The 17,961-nt window shown below is 36.2% G+C and overlaps 1 protein-coding gene across 2 annotated transcripts in view; it reads right to left on the bottom strand.

Annotated features, from left to right (window-relative positions):
* Atf2 (activating transcription factor 2) overlaps positions 1 to 17,961 on the bottom strand; it is a 76,305-nt gene that overhangs the window by 38,484 nt on the left and 19,860 nt on the right. For both annotated transcript variants that reach the window (XM_057755319.1, XM_057755318.1), the window contains exons 4-5: positions 10,231 to 10,300; positions 444 to 540 (exon numbers count right to left, since the gene is read on the bottom strand). In XM_057755319.1, the coding sequence (XP_057611302.1) occupies positions 444 to 540; positions 10,231 to 10,278 (145 nt within the window). In that variant the 5' untranslated portion in view covers positions 10,279 to 10,300. The remainder of the gene's footprint in view (positions 1 to 443; positions 541 to 10,230; positions 10,301 to 17,961) is intronic.

Here is a 17,961-nt window from a genome sequence, read left to right as displayed (position 1 = left end):
TTTATTTAAAACATTTTTAACAAAATTATAATGACCAAGTTTAGTAAAGATTTCTTTTCCACAGGAAGTGTTTAATGCTTAATCATTTATTATCTTCATAAAGTTTTGAAAACCAGGTGCGTGACAGCTAAAAGAAACACTAAATATCAGTGAAGACAATTATCGTTAAATTTCCACTTTGTAAAAGTCATGAACGTTCCAGGGGTTCTAATTAACTTCCGTAAAACTGACTTCAAATGGTTATTTGAAAAACACACATAAAAGTGAAATGAATGATCAAAAGAACATACAGAAACGTAATGGGTAAATACATGTTGCCAACATTTACTATAGGTGAAGTAATTGGTATATCTCCAGACTATAGCATTTACAGAGAATACACAAAAATTGTGCACATTCTGGGTGAAATAGTATATAAGCCATTAATAAAAGCATATACTAACCAGCCACAATGACACTGTCATTACGTGCTGGACCAAATTTCAGTGTCATCTCATGTTTATGTTTATGGACAGCCAAATGATCCTCGTTGGTAAAACGCTGTGGCAAAAAGTTTTAAAATACAGTTAAGATTTTCAATTTGATCAAAGAAAACTGATAAGGATTATCAATTTCCACAACATGTAAAACCACCATTAACAGTAAAATACCAACTTATAAACTAAAACATAATCCATCTACTGTTAGCACACAAAGACATACTAGATTTAAATAACCAGAAAAACCACTACAGAAGAATAAGAAATGATAGTATATAACTAATTTGAAAGACTTGAAAATAAAACCTTAGGCCAAAACAATTAATAAAATGATCACTATTCATTTTTTATTATGTCATAAATATAAACTCCATAATTCAAAGACTTTACAAAAATACTGTTTTTACTTAGACATAAGATTACTTACCACTTTTTAACTGAGAATATTCTAAACATGACTCCTGTGCAAATTAAAAAATAAATCTGAGGTCAGGTGTGATGGTGCACACCTTTAATCCCAGCACTAGGGAGGCAGATCTTTGTCAGTTTGAGGTTAGCCTGATCTACATAGAGAGTTCCATGTCAGCCAGGGCTACATAGTAAGACGCTGTCTCAATTTAAAAAAGAAAAAAGAAAGGAAAAAGAAAATTTTTTAAAAAGGAAAGAAAAGAAAAAGATAGAAATCTGGCTTTATATTCCACAGTAAAGAATTCCCTAGTTGGCTGGGCGCTGGTGACACATGCCTTTAATCCCAGCATTTGGAAGGCATAGGCAGGTGGATCTCTGTGCATTCGAGGCCAGACTGATCTACAGAGCAAGTTCCAGTACAGGCTCCAAAGATACATAGAAAAACCTTGTGTTAAAAAAACAAAAACAAAAACAAAAAACCAACAACAACAAAAAATTCCTGTGTTACAATACAGCAAAGAAACAGCAACCACAACATCACTTTAAATGGTTTTAACCTAAAAGAGTGATTTTTAAAATCATAGCTCATATTAAAGTGAATGCACGTTTAAAGCTCTGTCACACCTCTCCTCACCTCACACTGGGTAAGTATTGCATGCCAACAGACACAACATGTTTAAATACCTACTATGCCCGGAAGTTAACCTTTAGGAAGAGCTCCTTATCAAGCACTATTTTTACCCAAAATCGGAACCAGTCATTTATTTTGTCTATTTCCTGGTTCAGAAGTTAAATTAACCCCCACTCTTTTCTATTGCTTTACAAATGGGGATGTTAGAATTGTCATGTAACTGTTGAGAAGCCTGACACCTAACTCCTGCACACAAACCCAACATCGATTTTTAAAAAAGGCTTATGCTATTTTAATTTATGTTCACGTATATGTCTACAGAAGCAAGAAGATACTAGAGTGCCCAAAGTTGTAAGCAAACTCCAGTCCTCTGACAGAGCAACAAGCACTCTTAACTACTGAGCCCTCTCTCCATCCTCCAGCTTCAAGTTAGAAGCCTCACCAGTGCCCATGTGCTCTGAACATTCATTTCTTGGCCTACCACTATAATAGACTTATATTTATGTCTACCCTTCTAAGTAAGCTGAGCACCTCCTATGATCTCCAAGTCTGCCAAAACCACATAAATGTTAATGGAAAAAGCAAACCCCTTAAAATAATAGTTGATTCTTAAAATCAGTAAAATTCTAAGCTACATTAAAGAAAATCAATGTACTTTACTTAGAAAGATCAATAGAAAATTAATCATTACTTTATGAAAATAGTTACTACTTCTTCAGAACCTGTCTGTATCTCCATGTTGAAGGAACTGTTTCATTCACTAACTATCCATTCAGCTGTGGACACCAGGACAATCCAACTCCTTTGCCACTCAGGCTACCTTCCTATTGCTTTATCCTTTAAGAGTCCACCCCAAATCTGGAGAAATTAGTAGTGGTGCTTTTGACAAGCAACTCAGAAACAAAGCTCTTAAGATAATGAACACATTGCAGAGCTTACTGATATTTGCTGCTTTTTATCCTTGTATTAAAATTCTCGTTGCTATACTTTACATTCCACATGAAAAGTATCGGCACAGAAGATCCCTTAGGTTCCAGAAGCTCCCAATGAGACTTTTTTAGAAGGCAGTTATTAAAGCATTCGTTTGTGAGCTCATCTTGGTATAAGTGCCACACTTAAAAACAGTGAAGTGTCAAAATCAAGAGGTAAAACCTAAGCAAGTTTAACTTGGAACTGTTTTCTACTAGTGTCCTCTGCTTGGATTAGCTTCAAGGAACAACTGGAGCTGAAGGTGTAGTCTAGTGTTAAAGTGCTGTGTACAAGACATTAGGTCTGATGCTCAGCAGCAACAACACTAACCAAAACAAACAAAAAATCTATCCAACTACCCTAACACACTGTAGATTAACACTGCCTGCTGTATAACGGGAAAAATGAAAGCAAACTGTCTTAAGTGAAAAGGAGCAGATGAAAATATAAGTGTTATGTATTTATTAATTCTCATACAAGATCCAAAGATCAAATTTAACTATTAGTTACATGGGGATTATTGACCACACACACACACAGACACACACAATTTTTAATAGGAAGGACAAAATAGACTCAAATTGGTATCTGATACAGGTGAAGATGAATCTGACCTTGGGCAATCATCTGAGAAAATGTGTATTTAAAAAGAAACTTAGAGAGTCTGAGTGAAAAATCAATCTGGTTAAAATGAGAAAAATGCTTATTATATCATGAAGAATATGGATTCTTTTTAAACAAATACTTAATACAGTAACTATTATATGCTGAGATAAGATTTATAATTTATGTGAATTGTTTTCTAGACAAACTAAAAGGTTTTTTTTAAAGAAACTTTGTAGAATAATTATAATAGTATTACTAGCAATATTAACAAAGAATTATTATAATTTCTTCTAATCCAATGATATATACAAAACCCAAGTATTTCTCTCAATAAAAACAAGAACTTGAGCATTTATCTCATTGAACAAGGTTGGAAAGAAGTGAAAAAAATTTTTTGAATAGGACCGTAACAAGGTAGAAAAAGGGTAATGGGCAGATGGGAGGAAGGTGAACACACAGCATCCACAGTAATTAATGTTACGTTCTAATAACTGAGAAACCTGTGTTTCCAAGGCTTGGCCATGTCTTTTCAGATTTTATTATTGGGGGGGGGGGGTGTGAGGTGTTACACAGACCACAACAGCTATATGGGGGTCAGAAGACAATTCTGTGGTGTTGGTTCTCTCCTTCCATCTCTACACAGGGGTTCCAGGGATTAAACCAGGGTTGCCAGGCTTGCATGACATGTGTTTTTATATGCTAAGCCATCTCTTATCAGAATTAACCTCCTAAGAATTAGTCATTCTGTGGTTTTACTGTTATTTTCATGCTATGTTATTATTATTACTATTTAACTTGTTAAATAGGTATAAATAAGTTTTGATGTGGGTAACAGCTCTTTCTGCTTTTTCCTTAGTTGAAGAGAACTCCATTCAATAGCAGAAAGCTACTGATGATTAACAGACATATAACTCCACTGAGACTTGAGCTAAGTACATATTGTATTTAATTTTCACTTTGATCAGCTGACAGTGTATAATAATTTACCACAAAGGTAAATTATTCTCAATGAAAATGAAACCAAAGGCAAAGGTATTACCAATAAAATAGAGCGTGTAAATGAATTTTACTAAGTATCTAACTCTGCATCTTTTATTCAATTAAACAGCACATCCCCTAAATACAAATGAGACTAATAGGAGTCTGTGCAGTATCTAAAAATTAGCTAGGCATTTAAAAAAAGACTGTGGTAAGGATTTTCAGGTAAACGCTTTGTGCTAATTTTTATAGGTCATTCTTAAAGTGACACTATCAACAAAGTACATTTTAAAATGTGAAAATCCGTATGTTTAAGTATGCTAGAACAAAATTTAGATTACACATGTTTACTGATGAGAAAAAATAATTTATACTGTCATCACCAAATTGGTGTTTCTAAAATCAATTATTGCAGGGTAACAGAGGAAGAGACCTGGGTCAATTGTCCTCATCAACTTAGACCATAAAACACAATATATGGACAAGTTCAAAAAAAACTTACATGGTGGGCATGCATACCTTTAAGCTCAGCACTCAGGGTTTAGAGGCAGGAGATCTCTGTGAGTCTGAAACCTGAACAATGAGTTCCAGGACAGCCAGGGCTACACAGTGAAACCCTAGCTCAAAAAATAATAATAATTAGTAGAACTTTCAACATCCTAAGAAATACTACTTAATATAAAGAGAATATGTCACTGCTGCTTTCAGCAAGATTTAACACATAAAACTGATATTCACTGGGCTGTTTTGGTCAGTGATGGTATATAACATTAAATATCTCACAGAATCATTGGCTAAAATAATGTAATACTCAAGATTGGAGTGCTTAAGATGAAAATAGTTCATTATTAATGAAAGCTAAACTATTAATGAAAGCAAAAGCAGAGTGACCTTTTCTTTTTTTCTTTTGTATTGTGTGAATGTGTGGGAGTCAGAAGACACAACTTGTAGGGTTAGGATCTCCTTCTACCATGCGAATTCCAGGGACTGAACTCAGGTCCAGTCTTCGAGCAAATGTCTTTAACCAGAGAGCCATCTTTTTGGCCCAATATTTAACTATATTTACATTTCATTCATTTATTAATTTGTTTATTTATAACTGGAACCCAACCCAGGGACCTGTGCATTCTAGGCAAGTGCTTTACCACTGAGCTTCACTTCAGTCCTTATTTTTTAAAGACAAAGTCTTAGTCTTATGGTGGTCTTGAACTTCTGGTCTTTGTGCTTCAGCCACCATGACTATTTATATAATATTGAGCTGGTAATTCTAGTCTGAGAAATATAGTCTAAGAAACTAATTAGAGATGCACACATAGTTATGTAAAATGATACTCATCACAATGCTTTGTAATAATACTAAAATTAATTTCAAAGTTTATAATAGAAAAATTAAATAAATGATGGGACAAGCTGTAGCAAGAGAACACAGCCAACAATTTAAAACCATGTTTAGTCAGGAATGGTGGCTCACATGTGTAACTCACTAACGTTTTTCAAATACTATAAATTTAAAGCTAGGAAATTCTCTTAAATAATTTCTTTCTTTCCCTCTTTTTTGTTTTGTTTTGCCATACAGGATTTCTCTGTGTAACAACAACCCTGGCTGTTTTGGAACTTGCTTTACAGACCAGGCCGGCCTTGAACTTACAAGAGATTCGCCAGCCTCTTCCCCCTGAGTGCTAGGATTAAAGGTGTGTGTCACCACGCCCAGCAAAACAATTTCTTATGGTACACATACAAACATATATTCTAACATTCAGTCATTGATTCTTCTATTTAAACAAATTTAAAATACAATGATTTTAATAATAATAAAAAATAAGCAAAAAAAAGTTAGCATGTATAGAGTTGTGGTGATGCCATAAAGACATGAAGAGCATGTAATGCTCTTTCCGGAGTTTGCCTGGGTTCCCAACACCCACACAGCAGCTAATGAACCACCAGTTACAGGAGATCTGATGCTTCTTTTGGTCTCTACAGACTGCAGCAGTACATGTTGCACAGCATCTCTAGCACACACATACACATAAAAATGCATAAATTAAAAAAAAATTAAAAATAGTATCAGTGCTAGGTGTGGCGACCTATGCCTTTAATCCCAGCATTTGGCAGGCAGACGTAGGTGGGTCCCGTTGACTCTAAGGACAATCTAGTCTATATAGTGAGTCCCAGATCAGGCAAGGCTATATATACAGTTAAGATCTAAGAAATGTCTAAGAAATGGAGGGGTGGGTAGGGGTAGCATTTAAAAGTGCTTAATGCTCTTGGGAAGGGCCAGAGTTCAATTCCTAGCATGCTAGATGGACTGGATTGCTTGTAACTCTAGCTCCAAGGAATCCAATGCACTCTTTTGGCTTTCATGGGCACTGCCCTAACCCTCCTCCCCACACACATGTAATTAAAAGTAATACCCTTCTTTTTTTTTTTTTTAAAAAGTATATATTAATAAGGGATCATGCACAGAATCACAGTAACCATTGTATTTTAAGCAGAAAAAGTTAGGGCTTGCTTATTTGAGCCCAAGTTTCCAAGAATGACTTCTAGAACAACATGGCAAAATTTGTTACTTTCCAAATACTGCTTCTAGAAACAATGTATCTGCTGTTACGCTTTAGAGCTCCAATTTCCCTCAAAAATCCAAAGGCTTCTTCCCAGGGTGGAAGCATTGGGAATGGTGGAAGCAGTCATATGTGGGCCTTGGAGAGGTCCTATGGTCATTTGAGGTGTGACCTTGAAGAGGACTAAGTGCCTCTTCATCCCTTGGTTTGTGATATGAGTAGTTAGTTTTGCTTCTGCCATGCTACAGGTCCCAATTAACAGGATTAACTGACCATGAGGTAAAACCTCAAACATTCTGAGTTACCAAGGAAAAGTTCTATACTGGGGACCATATGGTAGGAGAGACTGACCTCCACATGTGCACACCAGTGCCTACACACAGGCACATACATAAAACAGTTAACTACCCAGCTCTCTTCTTTAGTCAACTTGGTACTAAATCCAAAAATAAATAAATAAAAGTAAATCTGACTTACCAGAGAATAAATCCAGCTAGTGGAAACTAGCCATACTCTTAGTGTCAAAGAATTTTTAAGATTATAATTTTTACTCTTACTTAACTTTATAAAAATGCGTGTAAGTGAGAGCTTTATATTGGATATTAAAAGTCTATCTCTCCTGTGTCCACTGTCCTACCTACCTAGTCCATCTTTCACCTTGACCATTATCATCTAATTTCCTTGCTTCACAATACTCTGTGAATAAATCCATGTATCTCATGTCCACAAAGCTCTACTGATAAGATTTTTCCTATCTCTCTGATCTCTTGCCAAGTTCCCCACCAATCACTGTAGACTTCAGCCACAATAGAAACATGCAATTTCTTCCATTTTTTCTTCATTTGTCCAGTTGTCCAAGTGATCCAATTGTCACCTTACCATTGACACATTTCCTCACCAATCTACTTTAGATAGCATCCGGGCAGAAGAGAGAGAGAGAGCTCAGTGTGTAAAGGCATGTGTTGTGCAAGCCTGGGGACCTGAATTCCATCCCCAGAAAGCACAAACAGGTAGAAAGAGACAACCAGTCCTTATGTCCTGACTTCAACACATGCATGTGACACATGCACCACCCATAGTAATGATCAATAAAAAGTAAAATAAGGGGCTGGAGAAATATTTCAGTGATTAACAACACTCGCTGCTCTTCCAGATGATCCAGGTTTTGCTCCCAGTATCCACATGTTGACTAACCATCCATAACACCAGTTCCTGGGTGACCTTGCCTCTGCAAGCACGAGGTATGAAGGTAGTGCAAACACAAACAAAACATCCATAGACATAACAGAAATAAATAAATATAAAAATAAAATCCAGCTATATACCCTTTCTTACTAGGGACTATGTAAATGGTCTACCACTGAGCTACATTGCTAACCCTTAGACAACTCAAGTTTAAAAAACAGACAAGAGTTGATAAAGTACTCACGGAACAATAAAGGTATACAAATGGTTGATATATACATCTTAGAAAAATGGTTATCTTTTCAATAATCATCAAAGAAATGAAACAGCACAATGAGATACTATCTATGAACAAGATGAGTCAAATTTAAAAGAATGAAAACACCAAATGTTAAAAGAATATGAAATAATTAGATATCTTATAAATTACTGATGGGAATATAAAATGGCCCATACATTTTGGAAAGCAATTTGTAATTTCCTAAAATGATAAGCAAGCTTTATTACATGACTCCACCATTACACTTCTGGTTGGTAATCCAATAGAAACCACACACAGCATGTGTACACATAAAGACTTGTATTTCACTCATTTTATCTTTGGTAGCTAAATTTGGAAATAGACAGATGCTGGATAAACTGTGGAATAAAATTATTGAAATGAAGAAAAGGGCTCATATAGCTCGAGAGGTCTAAGGTGGGGATCTAGACACTTCACAAAAGTCCCACCTCCAAGTACGTTAACATGTGACTTCAGAGCTCAAGTTTCCAATCTGTGAATTTCTGGGGATATAATCAAATTACATGTCCCTGTTATGTGACCAACTGTTTTCTTTATAAATTACCAAGTACCTAATTTGTAGTATAGTCACAGAAAGCAGACAAGACAATTGAGAACTCATATTTTGTTATGAAAGAATTCAGAAAACGTACATATTCTAATGTCTGCTCAGTCACACAGCCTGGAGAGCACAAACTAGTTCACAACTGTGCAAGACAGATCAGGAGTTGACACAAGTAAGGGGCAAGGAAATGGGCACAAGGAAATTTTGGGGGTGATGAGTAGTCCACTATCATGACTGTGGCAAACAGCTCTATGAACACACAGACACACACAAGACAAACTGCAACACTGTGTAAGGTGGCACACCTTAGCAGGTAAAGGTGTTTACTTCCAGGCCTGATGACCTGACTTTGATCCTCGCAAACTCATCAGGTATGAAAGAGGAAACTGGCTCCTAGTTGTTCTCTGACTTCCATATGCCAAATGTGGCATGTTTGTGCCAATAAGCAAACAAACACAAACACACACAACATGCACACGTGAACAAAATCAGTAACTGTAAAAAAAAGGCCCAAAGCATCAAACTGTGAACTATAGTGAAGTTTATTGTATGTTGATTCTATTTCAACTTAAAATACCAACTAAAAATACATGAAACCAATAAAAAACTTTAATGTCTATGACTTAACTCTGTAGTATAAGTACTCTGTAAGTTTACTATACATTAAAACTCGATTCTTCTTTAGTGTCTGTAGTTAAAAGATTAGGATAATCGTAATATCAATTAATAACTTAATATCCTAGTAAAAATTAAAATAACATCTCTGAAAATACTTCCACACATGCACTGAATTAAAGATGTTAGATTTCAGAACATTAATAGAGCCAGGTGATGGTGGCGCACGCCTTTAATCCCAGCACTTGGGAGGCAGAGGCAGGCGGATCTCTGTGAATTCGAGACCAGCCTGGTCTACAGAGCTAGTTCCAGGACAGGCTCCAAAGCCACAGAGAAACCCTGTCTCGAAAAACAAAAAAATAAATAAATAAATAAATAAATAAATAAATAAATAAATGAAAAAACCCAAAACAGAACATTATTAGATTAGTGATACTGTCTAAGATAGATATCAGCTGGTTTTATAAAAGTTCAAATAAGCAAAAACAATTTCTAAATATAGCAATGCATTTCTGATTTTAAGTTAGGTAGTTAAGTACTGATCTTCAATGAATACAGGTCAAATAATATTCTTTTTAAAATTTTATTGTTTTTATTGAACTATATATTTTTCTCTGTTCCCTCCTTTCCCCTCTCCCTTTGTCCTCCTCCATGGTCCCCAGGCTCCCAAATTACTCAGGAGATCTTTTCTTTTCAAATAATATTCTTTTAAGTCTGGGGTTTTTGTCTATGGTTCTGACCTTTACTATAAGATAAACTATTTCCACTGTACCGCACTGTTTTTTCTAGCTAGGATAGATATTAAAGAATTTTAAAATGTTTTTGTTTTGTTCTTATCCTAATTCTAATCTTATAAAATCACTGCAGTAAAACCTTAATGATAATATATTCCAGCAATGATTTGAAATGAAATGAAAAGAAACATACAAGATTATTATAAGCAATGGCTACATTACCTGGCCACACCCAGGGGCAGTGCATAGAAAGGGTTTGTCATCACTCATATTCCACAGGTCCTTGTATCACCTGTAACAAAGCACAGAGTCAAGTGTTTACGAGATGTTTTTGAATAAAGGACAATTTCAAATAACTATCTCACGATCTGATTTCTACCAAACTTGCTAACTTTTCTATTTGAATGCAAAATAGCAGACTTCTGTGACATTTTTAATACTGTCTTCTGTCGAATGGGGCAGTGTGCAGAATATTCTTCCCACAAGGTATCTTTCTAGAAAGAACTGCATAAACTATGGTAAGTGAATGGACTTAAAGCATGGAAGTGAAGGCACTGTCCTGGCATGTCCATGTTATATCTCTGTGGAAAGGCAAAGGCCTGGGAGGAAAAAGACAGGTCTTAACAGCAGGGGTAATCTCTCGTTGTGCTTGTTTGGCTTAAGCTAACTGTGAACATCGCCTCATGTTTTGCTTACTTTAATGAATAGAGATGCTTTGTTTGCACTACTCTTGAGCTCAGTGCCAGGGGTGCCCCTGGCTTCCCACACAAGTTTTGGCATCCTCTTCTTTCTGTCTTTGGAGACTTAGCTTCACCGACCACAGAACAGGTCGATAATCTTCTACCTTTACTATGAGAGTAGACACATGCAACATGCAAAATCTATTCTATAGAAAGGGGTTAGAACACTGCCACTAGGGATACAAGAGACATACCTCAACATAATAAAGGCAATTTCAAGCAAGCCCACAGTCAATATCAACCTAAACAGACTAAAACATAAAGTGTATCTACTAAAATTAGGAACTAGACAAGCATGTCCAGTCTTTCCATACCTATTCAATATAGTACTTAAGTCTTAGCTAGAGCAATGGGAGATCAAGGAAAACACAAATAGGAAAAGAAGTCAAACTATATTTGCAGATTAAATAGTTTTATTAAAAAAGGCTCTTAAAAATTCCCACCAGGGGAACTTAACAGCTGAAAAGTACTTTCAGCAAAATAGCAGGATACAAAATTTAAAACAAAAATCACTAGCTTTCTTATATACAATGACAGACTGAGAAAGAAATCAGGGAAACAATACTTTGAAAAATAGCCTCAAAAAATAAAATATCTTGGCATAACTCTTACCAAGTAAGTGAAAGACCTATATAATAAAAACTTTAAACGAAATTGAAGATACTGGAATGAATGGAAATATGAACATGGAAAGGAAACGGAAAGTTACTAGATGATGGAAAAATCACCCATGTCATGGATTGGTAGGATTAATAATGTGATAACGGTCATCCTACCAAAAGCAACCTATAGATCCAGTACTATTCCCATGAAAATTCTTCACAGAAGCTGAAAGAAACAATCTTCAAATCCTATGGCTTCACAAAAGCTCAATGAATTCTGAATAATAAAAGGGTTGGCAGTATCCCAATCTCAGATTTCAAGTTGTATTACAGAACTATAATAATAATAATAATAATAATAATAATAATAATAATAATAATACCCAGCATGGTACTGACATAAAAACAAACAGGCTGATCAATGGAATTGAAGTGAAGACCCAGACATAAGTTCACACACCTATGAACACACCTGATTTTTGACAGAAGAAAAAGTCAAAACTACATAAGGAAGAAAAGATAGCATCTTCAATAAATGGTGTTGGTCATACTGGATGGCTGCATGTAGAAAGTTGAAAATAGACCCATGTTTATCACCCTGCATAAAACAAAACTCCAAATAGATCAAGAACATCCACATAAAACCAGATATATCCTGAATCTGCTAGAGAAGTGGGGGATAAGCTTGAACTTACTGGCACTGGAAAGGGCTTTCTGAACAGGACATTAATAGTAGGCACTAAGACCAACAATAAATAGAACCTCATGAAGCTGAAAAGCTTCTGTATGGCAAAGGACACCTCATTTGGGCAAAACAACTGTCAACAGAATAAAAAAAAAAGATCTTTATCAATTATACATCTAATACAGGGTTAATATGTAAGGGTCAGTATCTGCAATATATAAAAAACTAAAAAAACTGAATACACACACCCCCCCCCCCCAAAAAAAAACCCAACTAATGTCCAGAACTAACCGGAGAGGTCTCGAGGACGAAACACAAATTATTAAAAAACACTTAAAGAAAGGTTCAACATCCTTTAAGATTTTATCTTACCCTAGCCAGAGGGGCTGTAACCAATAAAACAAATGGCAGTTCAAGCTGATGAAGATGTGGGGAGAGGGGATACTCATCCATTGCTGGTCAAAGTGCAAACTTGTACAGCCACTACTATATGGAAATCAGTGTGGCAGTTCCTCAGGAAGCTAGAAATCAATCTACCTCAATGGCCAGCTATAACATACACCCAAAGGACTCTACACCCTCCTCCAGATCATTCGTCCATGTACTTCACTGCCTTACTCATGATGGCCAGAAATTACAAACAGCCTCGATGTCTACCAACTGATGAACGCATAATGAAAATGTGGCACAGTATACACTAGAAAAAAGAAATTATGGAAATTTCAAGTAAATAAGTGGAGCCAGGAAAAAAAGCTATCCCGAGTGAGGTAATCACAAAAGATAAACACTGCATGTGTGTTTTCTCTTATAAATAGATACTATATATATGTTTTCAAAATGTGTGCTCTAATCTAAATAACCAGAGAGGTAAAGTACCTAGTGGAGGGATGTGGTCTTTCCAAAGAAGGAAAATAGGGTTCACTGTTATGGAGACAAAGGGGAAACCAAACCAGGAAGATTAAGTAGGGAGGATGGAAAAGAAGGGGGAAGAAAAAGGAATAGGAAATATGGGGAAGGACAGCTAACACTAAAGGTCATTAGAAAAACCATATGGAAACCTATTAATGCAGAAGCATCCTAAAATACACACATATATGAAAGGAATCTAAATGGAGTCACCAAATAATAGAAGAGTGTTCCATCTAGACATTTTATTCCGCTAAGTAAAACCTCCAACGCAAGGAAAGGGTTACACCTTGTTTAGTCGTAGTCCAATGAACACCCATGAAAACTCTTAAACATCACAGGCTATTTATGTACATTTATTGGTTGTTCTCTGCAACCTGATGGTAAGGTCCTATTGCTGCAGGCAACACTTACATGTGTCACGAAACATGAAGAATTCAATTCGGTGCCTAACAAGAAAGGGGTGTACTTTATTCCTACTGACTACTGTTCATGGGTACAAAACAACCTGGTATTTTGGCACATAACTGTAACCTCACCACTAGGCAGAGGGCTGGGCAGAAGGAAGGAGGATCACTTAGGGATTCAATGCCAGCCTGGCTACATAAGGAGGCTTAGTCTCAAAAACAAAGCCAAGAACAAGGGATAATATTTAAAAAAAAAAAACTCTCGTGGGAAAAAAATGGACAACATACAAGAAGACGTGGATATTATTGAGAAGAGGAATACAAACGGAGGCAAAAATTCAAAATAAATGAAGAATGCCCCTAATAGGCTCATCAGGAGACTAGACAGACTAAGGGAGGAACCACTAAGATTGAAAGCAGGCCAATACAGCATTCAAAACTGGTGTCTAAAGAAAAATCCCAACCAGGACTAGAACATGCAAGAACTGTGGGGAAATAATTAGCAAAGGCCAGGCATGGTGGCTCCCAACTGCAATCTAAGCACCTGGGAGGCAGGGCAGGAGAACTGCTATATCTTCAAGGACTATCTGGGCTACCTAGGGAGTTTGGGCCTGCCTCAACATGAGTAAGAACTTGCTTCATTAAATACCTAAGTGAAAAAAAAATAAGAAAATAGTTAAGAAATGTTTTAGTTAACAACAGCTGAGGGTTTACTTATTTATTTATGATTATCAAGATACAACACCATAGACTCGGGAAGCTCAGAAAAGCAGCATCAACAAGCAAAAGGAATGGCAAAAATTAAAATCTCATCATATTCAAAATGCAATAAAACTATTAAAAAATTAGCTTGCCAGGTGCATTGGTGCTGGCATTTTTATCCCAGCACTAAGGAGGCAGAGGCAGGCAGATTTCTGATTTCTAGACCAGCCCGATTTACAGAGTGAGTTCCAGGACCAGTTGGGACTACAAGAAAAAAGGAAAGGAAAAGAAAGAAAAGGAAAAAAATACCTTGAATGCAGATTAAAAACTGAAGAAAAAACCCGAGCGGTGGTGGTACACGCCTTTAATCCCAGCACTTGGGAGGCAGAGGCAGGTGGATCTCTGTGAGTTCGAGGCCAGCCTGGTCACAAGAGCTAGTTCCAGGACACCTAGGGCTGTTACACAGAGAAACTGTCTCGAAAAATATACAAACAAACAAAAAACTAAAGAAAAAGCATAAATATTGATGGTCTACAGAGTATTTTGTATGCTTTGTCCTTTCCAAACGTATATTTGATTTTACAATAAGATATTTTCTTAGAATAATTTGGTACATTAAGAGGTTTTTCTTTTAAAGAGTTATTATATATAGTGTTCTGTCTGCATATATGCCTACAGCCCAGAAGAGGGCACCAATCTCATTATAGCTGGTTGTGGCCACCATGTGATTGCTGGGAACTGAACTCAGGACCTCTGGAAGAGCAGTCAGTGCACTTAACCTCTGAACCATTGCTCCAGTCCCATATAAAAGGATCTTAACCAACAATAAATACTCATTTTTTTTCAATCTGTACTTTTTACTATAGTGCCCCACAAAACAAATCCTGAAGCACACATGTAACTTGTTTATGATATATAAATCTCAAAGGGAGCATAATGAGGGTCATAAAGCAACTATCATTAAATGATTTCACCCTAGGACTGAAAAGACTTTCTCTTTAGTAATAAAAAGGTGATGGCACAAATATTGATAGACCAAAAAGTACTATTTTAATAAACATGGTTTATAGAACAAATATACAACAGGATTTTAGTTCATCAAGCATCTTTCACAGTTGTTGAAATCTGACTGCAAATTCTTTGCAGCTCTCCTCACATCAATAGTTTGTTTCTTCCCTTGAATCTAGGTGGGCTTATAATTACTTCAACTACCAGTGCCATGGAAATGACACAAGGCTAGGTCACAGTCTTAAACTCTCTGCCTTGGTCATCTAGAATTAGCTTGTTCTTCACACAATACTACTCCGGTCACTCTAGGTCAGTATTTTCTCATCATGATGGAAGAAGCCATTCAAACCTCCCATCTAGAGTTCAGTCATCAAGAAACAGAAGGAAGTCATCCCATTGCACCACTGTCATCTGCCTGGTCTAGTTAATCTGTATTTTTTCTTTTTTTTATAACTAGGTTTAGAACATTCCTGTATATTTATAACTCATCTCAATAATACATCCTTTTAGAGTGTCTTAAAATTTTTACACACCAGGGCTGGAGGTAAAATGTTATTTTTATCTCCAGTGAGGTAAAAATGTTATTTTTGTTTTGTTTTTTATAAATCTAATGATGGTTGTACTCTTATTTACTTCTTATATTCAATTTATTGTGATTCATATTTAGGCAGCTTATGGAGAAACTCCTACTTGTATGCCTTTAAAGAATAAAAACAAGTTGGGTGGTGGCGGCGAAGGCCTTTAATCCCAGCGCTCAAGAGGCAGAGACAGATGGATCTCTGTGAGTTCAAGGCCAGCCTGATCCACAGAGCAAGTTCCAGAACAGGCTCCAAAGCTAGAGAAACCCTGTCTCAAAATGAACAAACAAAAAAAATGATAGCAAAAAAGGCAAATAACAAGCTAGTATTAGTGTTGTTATATAATTAGTATTATGTAAATTAGTAGTATTATGTATTGTGGGATATTATTTGTGTTTTAATAAATAAAGTTTGCCTGAAGATCAGTGTAAAGCAGCCAGACTAGTCAGCCACACAGGCCAGGGGGTGGTTGCACACACCTTTAATCCCAGCAGCCACACTAGTTAGCCATCCACAGAGGCCAGGCGATGGTGATGCACGCCTTTAATCCCAGTACTAGAGAGGACTATAAAAGGGAGGACCAAGTCTCAGCTAGGTCTCAATCTGAAAATTCATGGAGGCAGCATAGTCCATTTTTGGTCTGAGGTAGAGGTAAGAGCCCGTGGCCAGCTGCTTCACTTTTCTGATCTTCAAGTTGAACCTCAATATCTATCGCTGGGTTTTTATTAACTGTACTACAATTATGACAATGAGAATATTTAGGACCCATACAGGTCCTTGAACAACTTTATTGGAGTTGATGATACAGCCTATTTAAAAAAACACACATTACTCTCAGAAAGAAGCAGCTGTGGCAGAATTTTAAGACACACACTGTTAGAGTAAGAAAGTTTCCCTCACTATCTGCACATCTAGAAAGTTTGTTTGTCGTTTTTTGAAACAAGGTCTCATATAGACCAGGCCAGCCAGTTAAGTACCTGATGCTAACAGATTATTTATTTAAATATATATACCCACACAAATGCATATATACTTTTTTTTTTTTTGAGACAGGGTATCACTACATAGACCGGGATGGCCTAGAACCCAAGCAATCTGCCTGCCTCCTAAATCCTGGGATTAAAGGTGTGTTATACCATGCCTGACCATTATGTTTATTTTTACTTTGATTTTTTTTAAGAATTAAAACACAAATACTACTATTTACATCACCCCCTTTCTACCTTCCCTCCAATTCCTCCTGTTCAACCCTTTTTTTCTTTTTTTTAATGTGGTCAATCATACTGAATGATTTTCAGTTGATAAACCAACTAGAATGTTTGGAGCAACCTTATCTTGGAGATATACATCTCCTGATTTTATTTGTTAATATTTTGCTGTTCATTTAAGTTCATCAGAAGTAATCTCACTATGTGTTATTTTGCGATGGCTTTATAAATAGATTTGGGACATGTTAATTCTTTTTCACTTTCTAAAATAATCTATATAAAAGCTGGTATTAGGACTGGAGCGATGGCTCAGTGGTTAAGAGCACTTGCTGCTCTCCCAGAGGACCCAGGTTCGATTCTCAGCATCCACGTGTCAGCTAAAAAATTTCTATCAATATTTGACTTAACTAGTAGTTTTGGGTATACCCTTTACAACTCTGGTTTATTCATCTTCTAGATAAGTGTTTCCAAAGCATACTACACAGGCTATCAGTAGTTACAGAAAATATTTACATCCAAATAAATTTAGGAAATGTTATAAATTTTCTAAGTCCTTTGAGAGTCTTTAAATCTGTTAGGAAAAAACAAAACCCACGGATTCTACCTTTGGCCATCTCACATCACACAAATCAAGTCACAGAGATGAGAGAATATGGTAATGATCATGATTTTGATGTAAGCAAAAGTTTGTTTCTCTTTTATTTTTACTTTACGTTTGTGAATGTTTTGCCTACGTGTATGTCCACTGCCTGTGTATGGTGCCTGACAACACCAAGATCACCAGATCCCCTAGAAATAGACAGTAGTGAGTAGTCACCTGGACGCTGGGACAAACCTGGATCCTTCGGGAGAACAGCAAGTTCTTTAACTGCTTAGCCATCTTTCTAGCCCTGAAGTTTCTTTAAAAGAACCCAAAAGGCAATGCTCAGGGGGGGAAAAAACAAAACAAAAAAACCCACAAGATTGACAAAACAAAACTCCACAAAATGCATTTTGTTCTATAAAATTTACACTTCAGTATTAAGCAAAACCAAGAGTTTATCTAAGATATAAGACAAAAATAATATAGGTATCTTCATCCATACATGTGTTCCAGAAAAACCTTCTAAATCTGAGA

The sequence above is a fragment of the Chionomys nivalis genome, chromosome 22 (genome assembly GCF_950005125.1).
Source record: "Chionomys nivalis chromosome 22, mChiNiv1.1, whole genome shotgun sequence".
In the NCBI taxonomy this organism is placed as follows: domain Eukaryota; kingdom Metazoa; phylum Chordata; class Mammalia; order Rodentia; family Cricetidae; genus Chionomys; species Chionomys nivalis.
The sequence above is the reverse complement of the archived record's forward strand: the minus strand, read 5'-3'. Positions and strand labels throughout refer to the sequence as shown.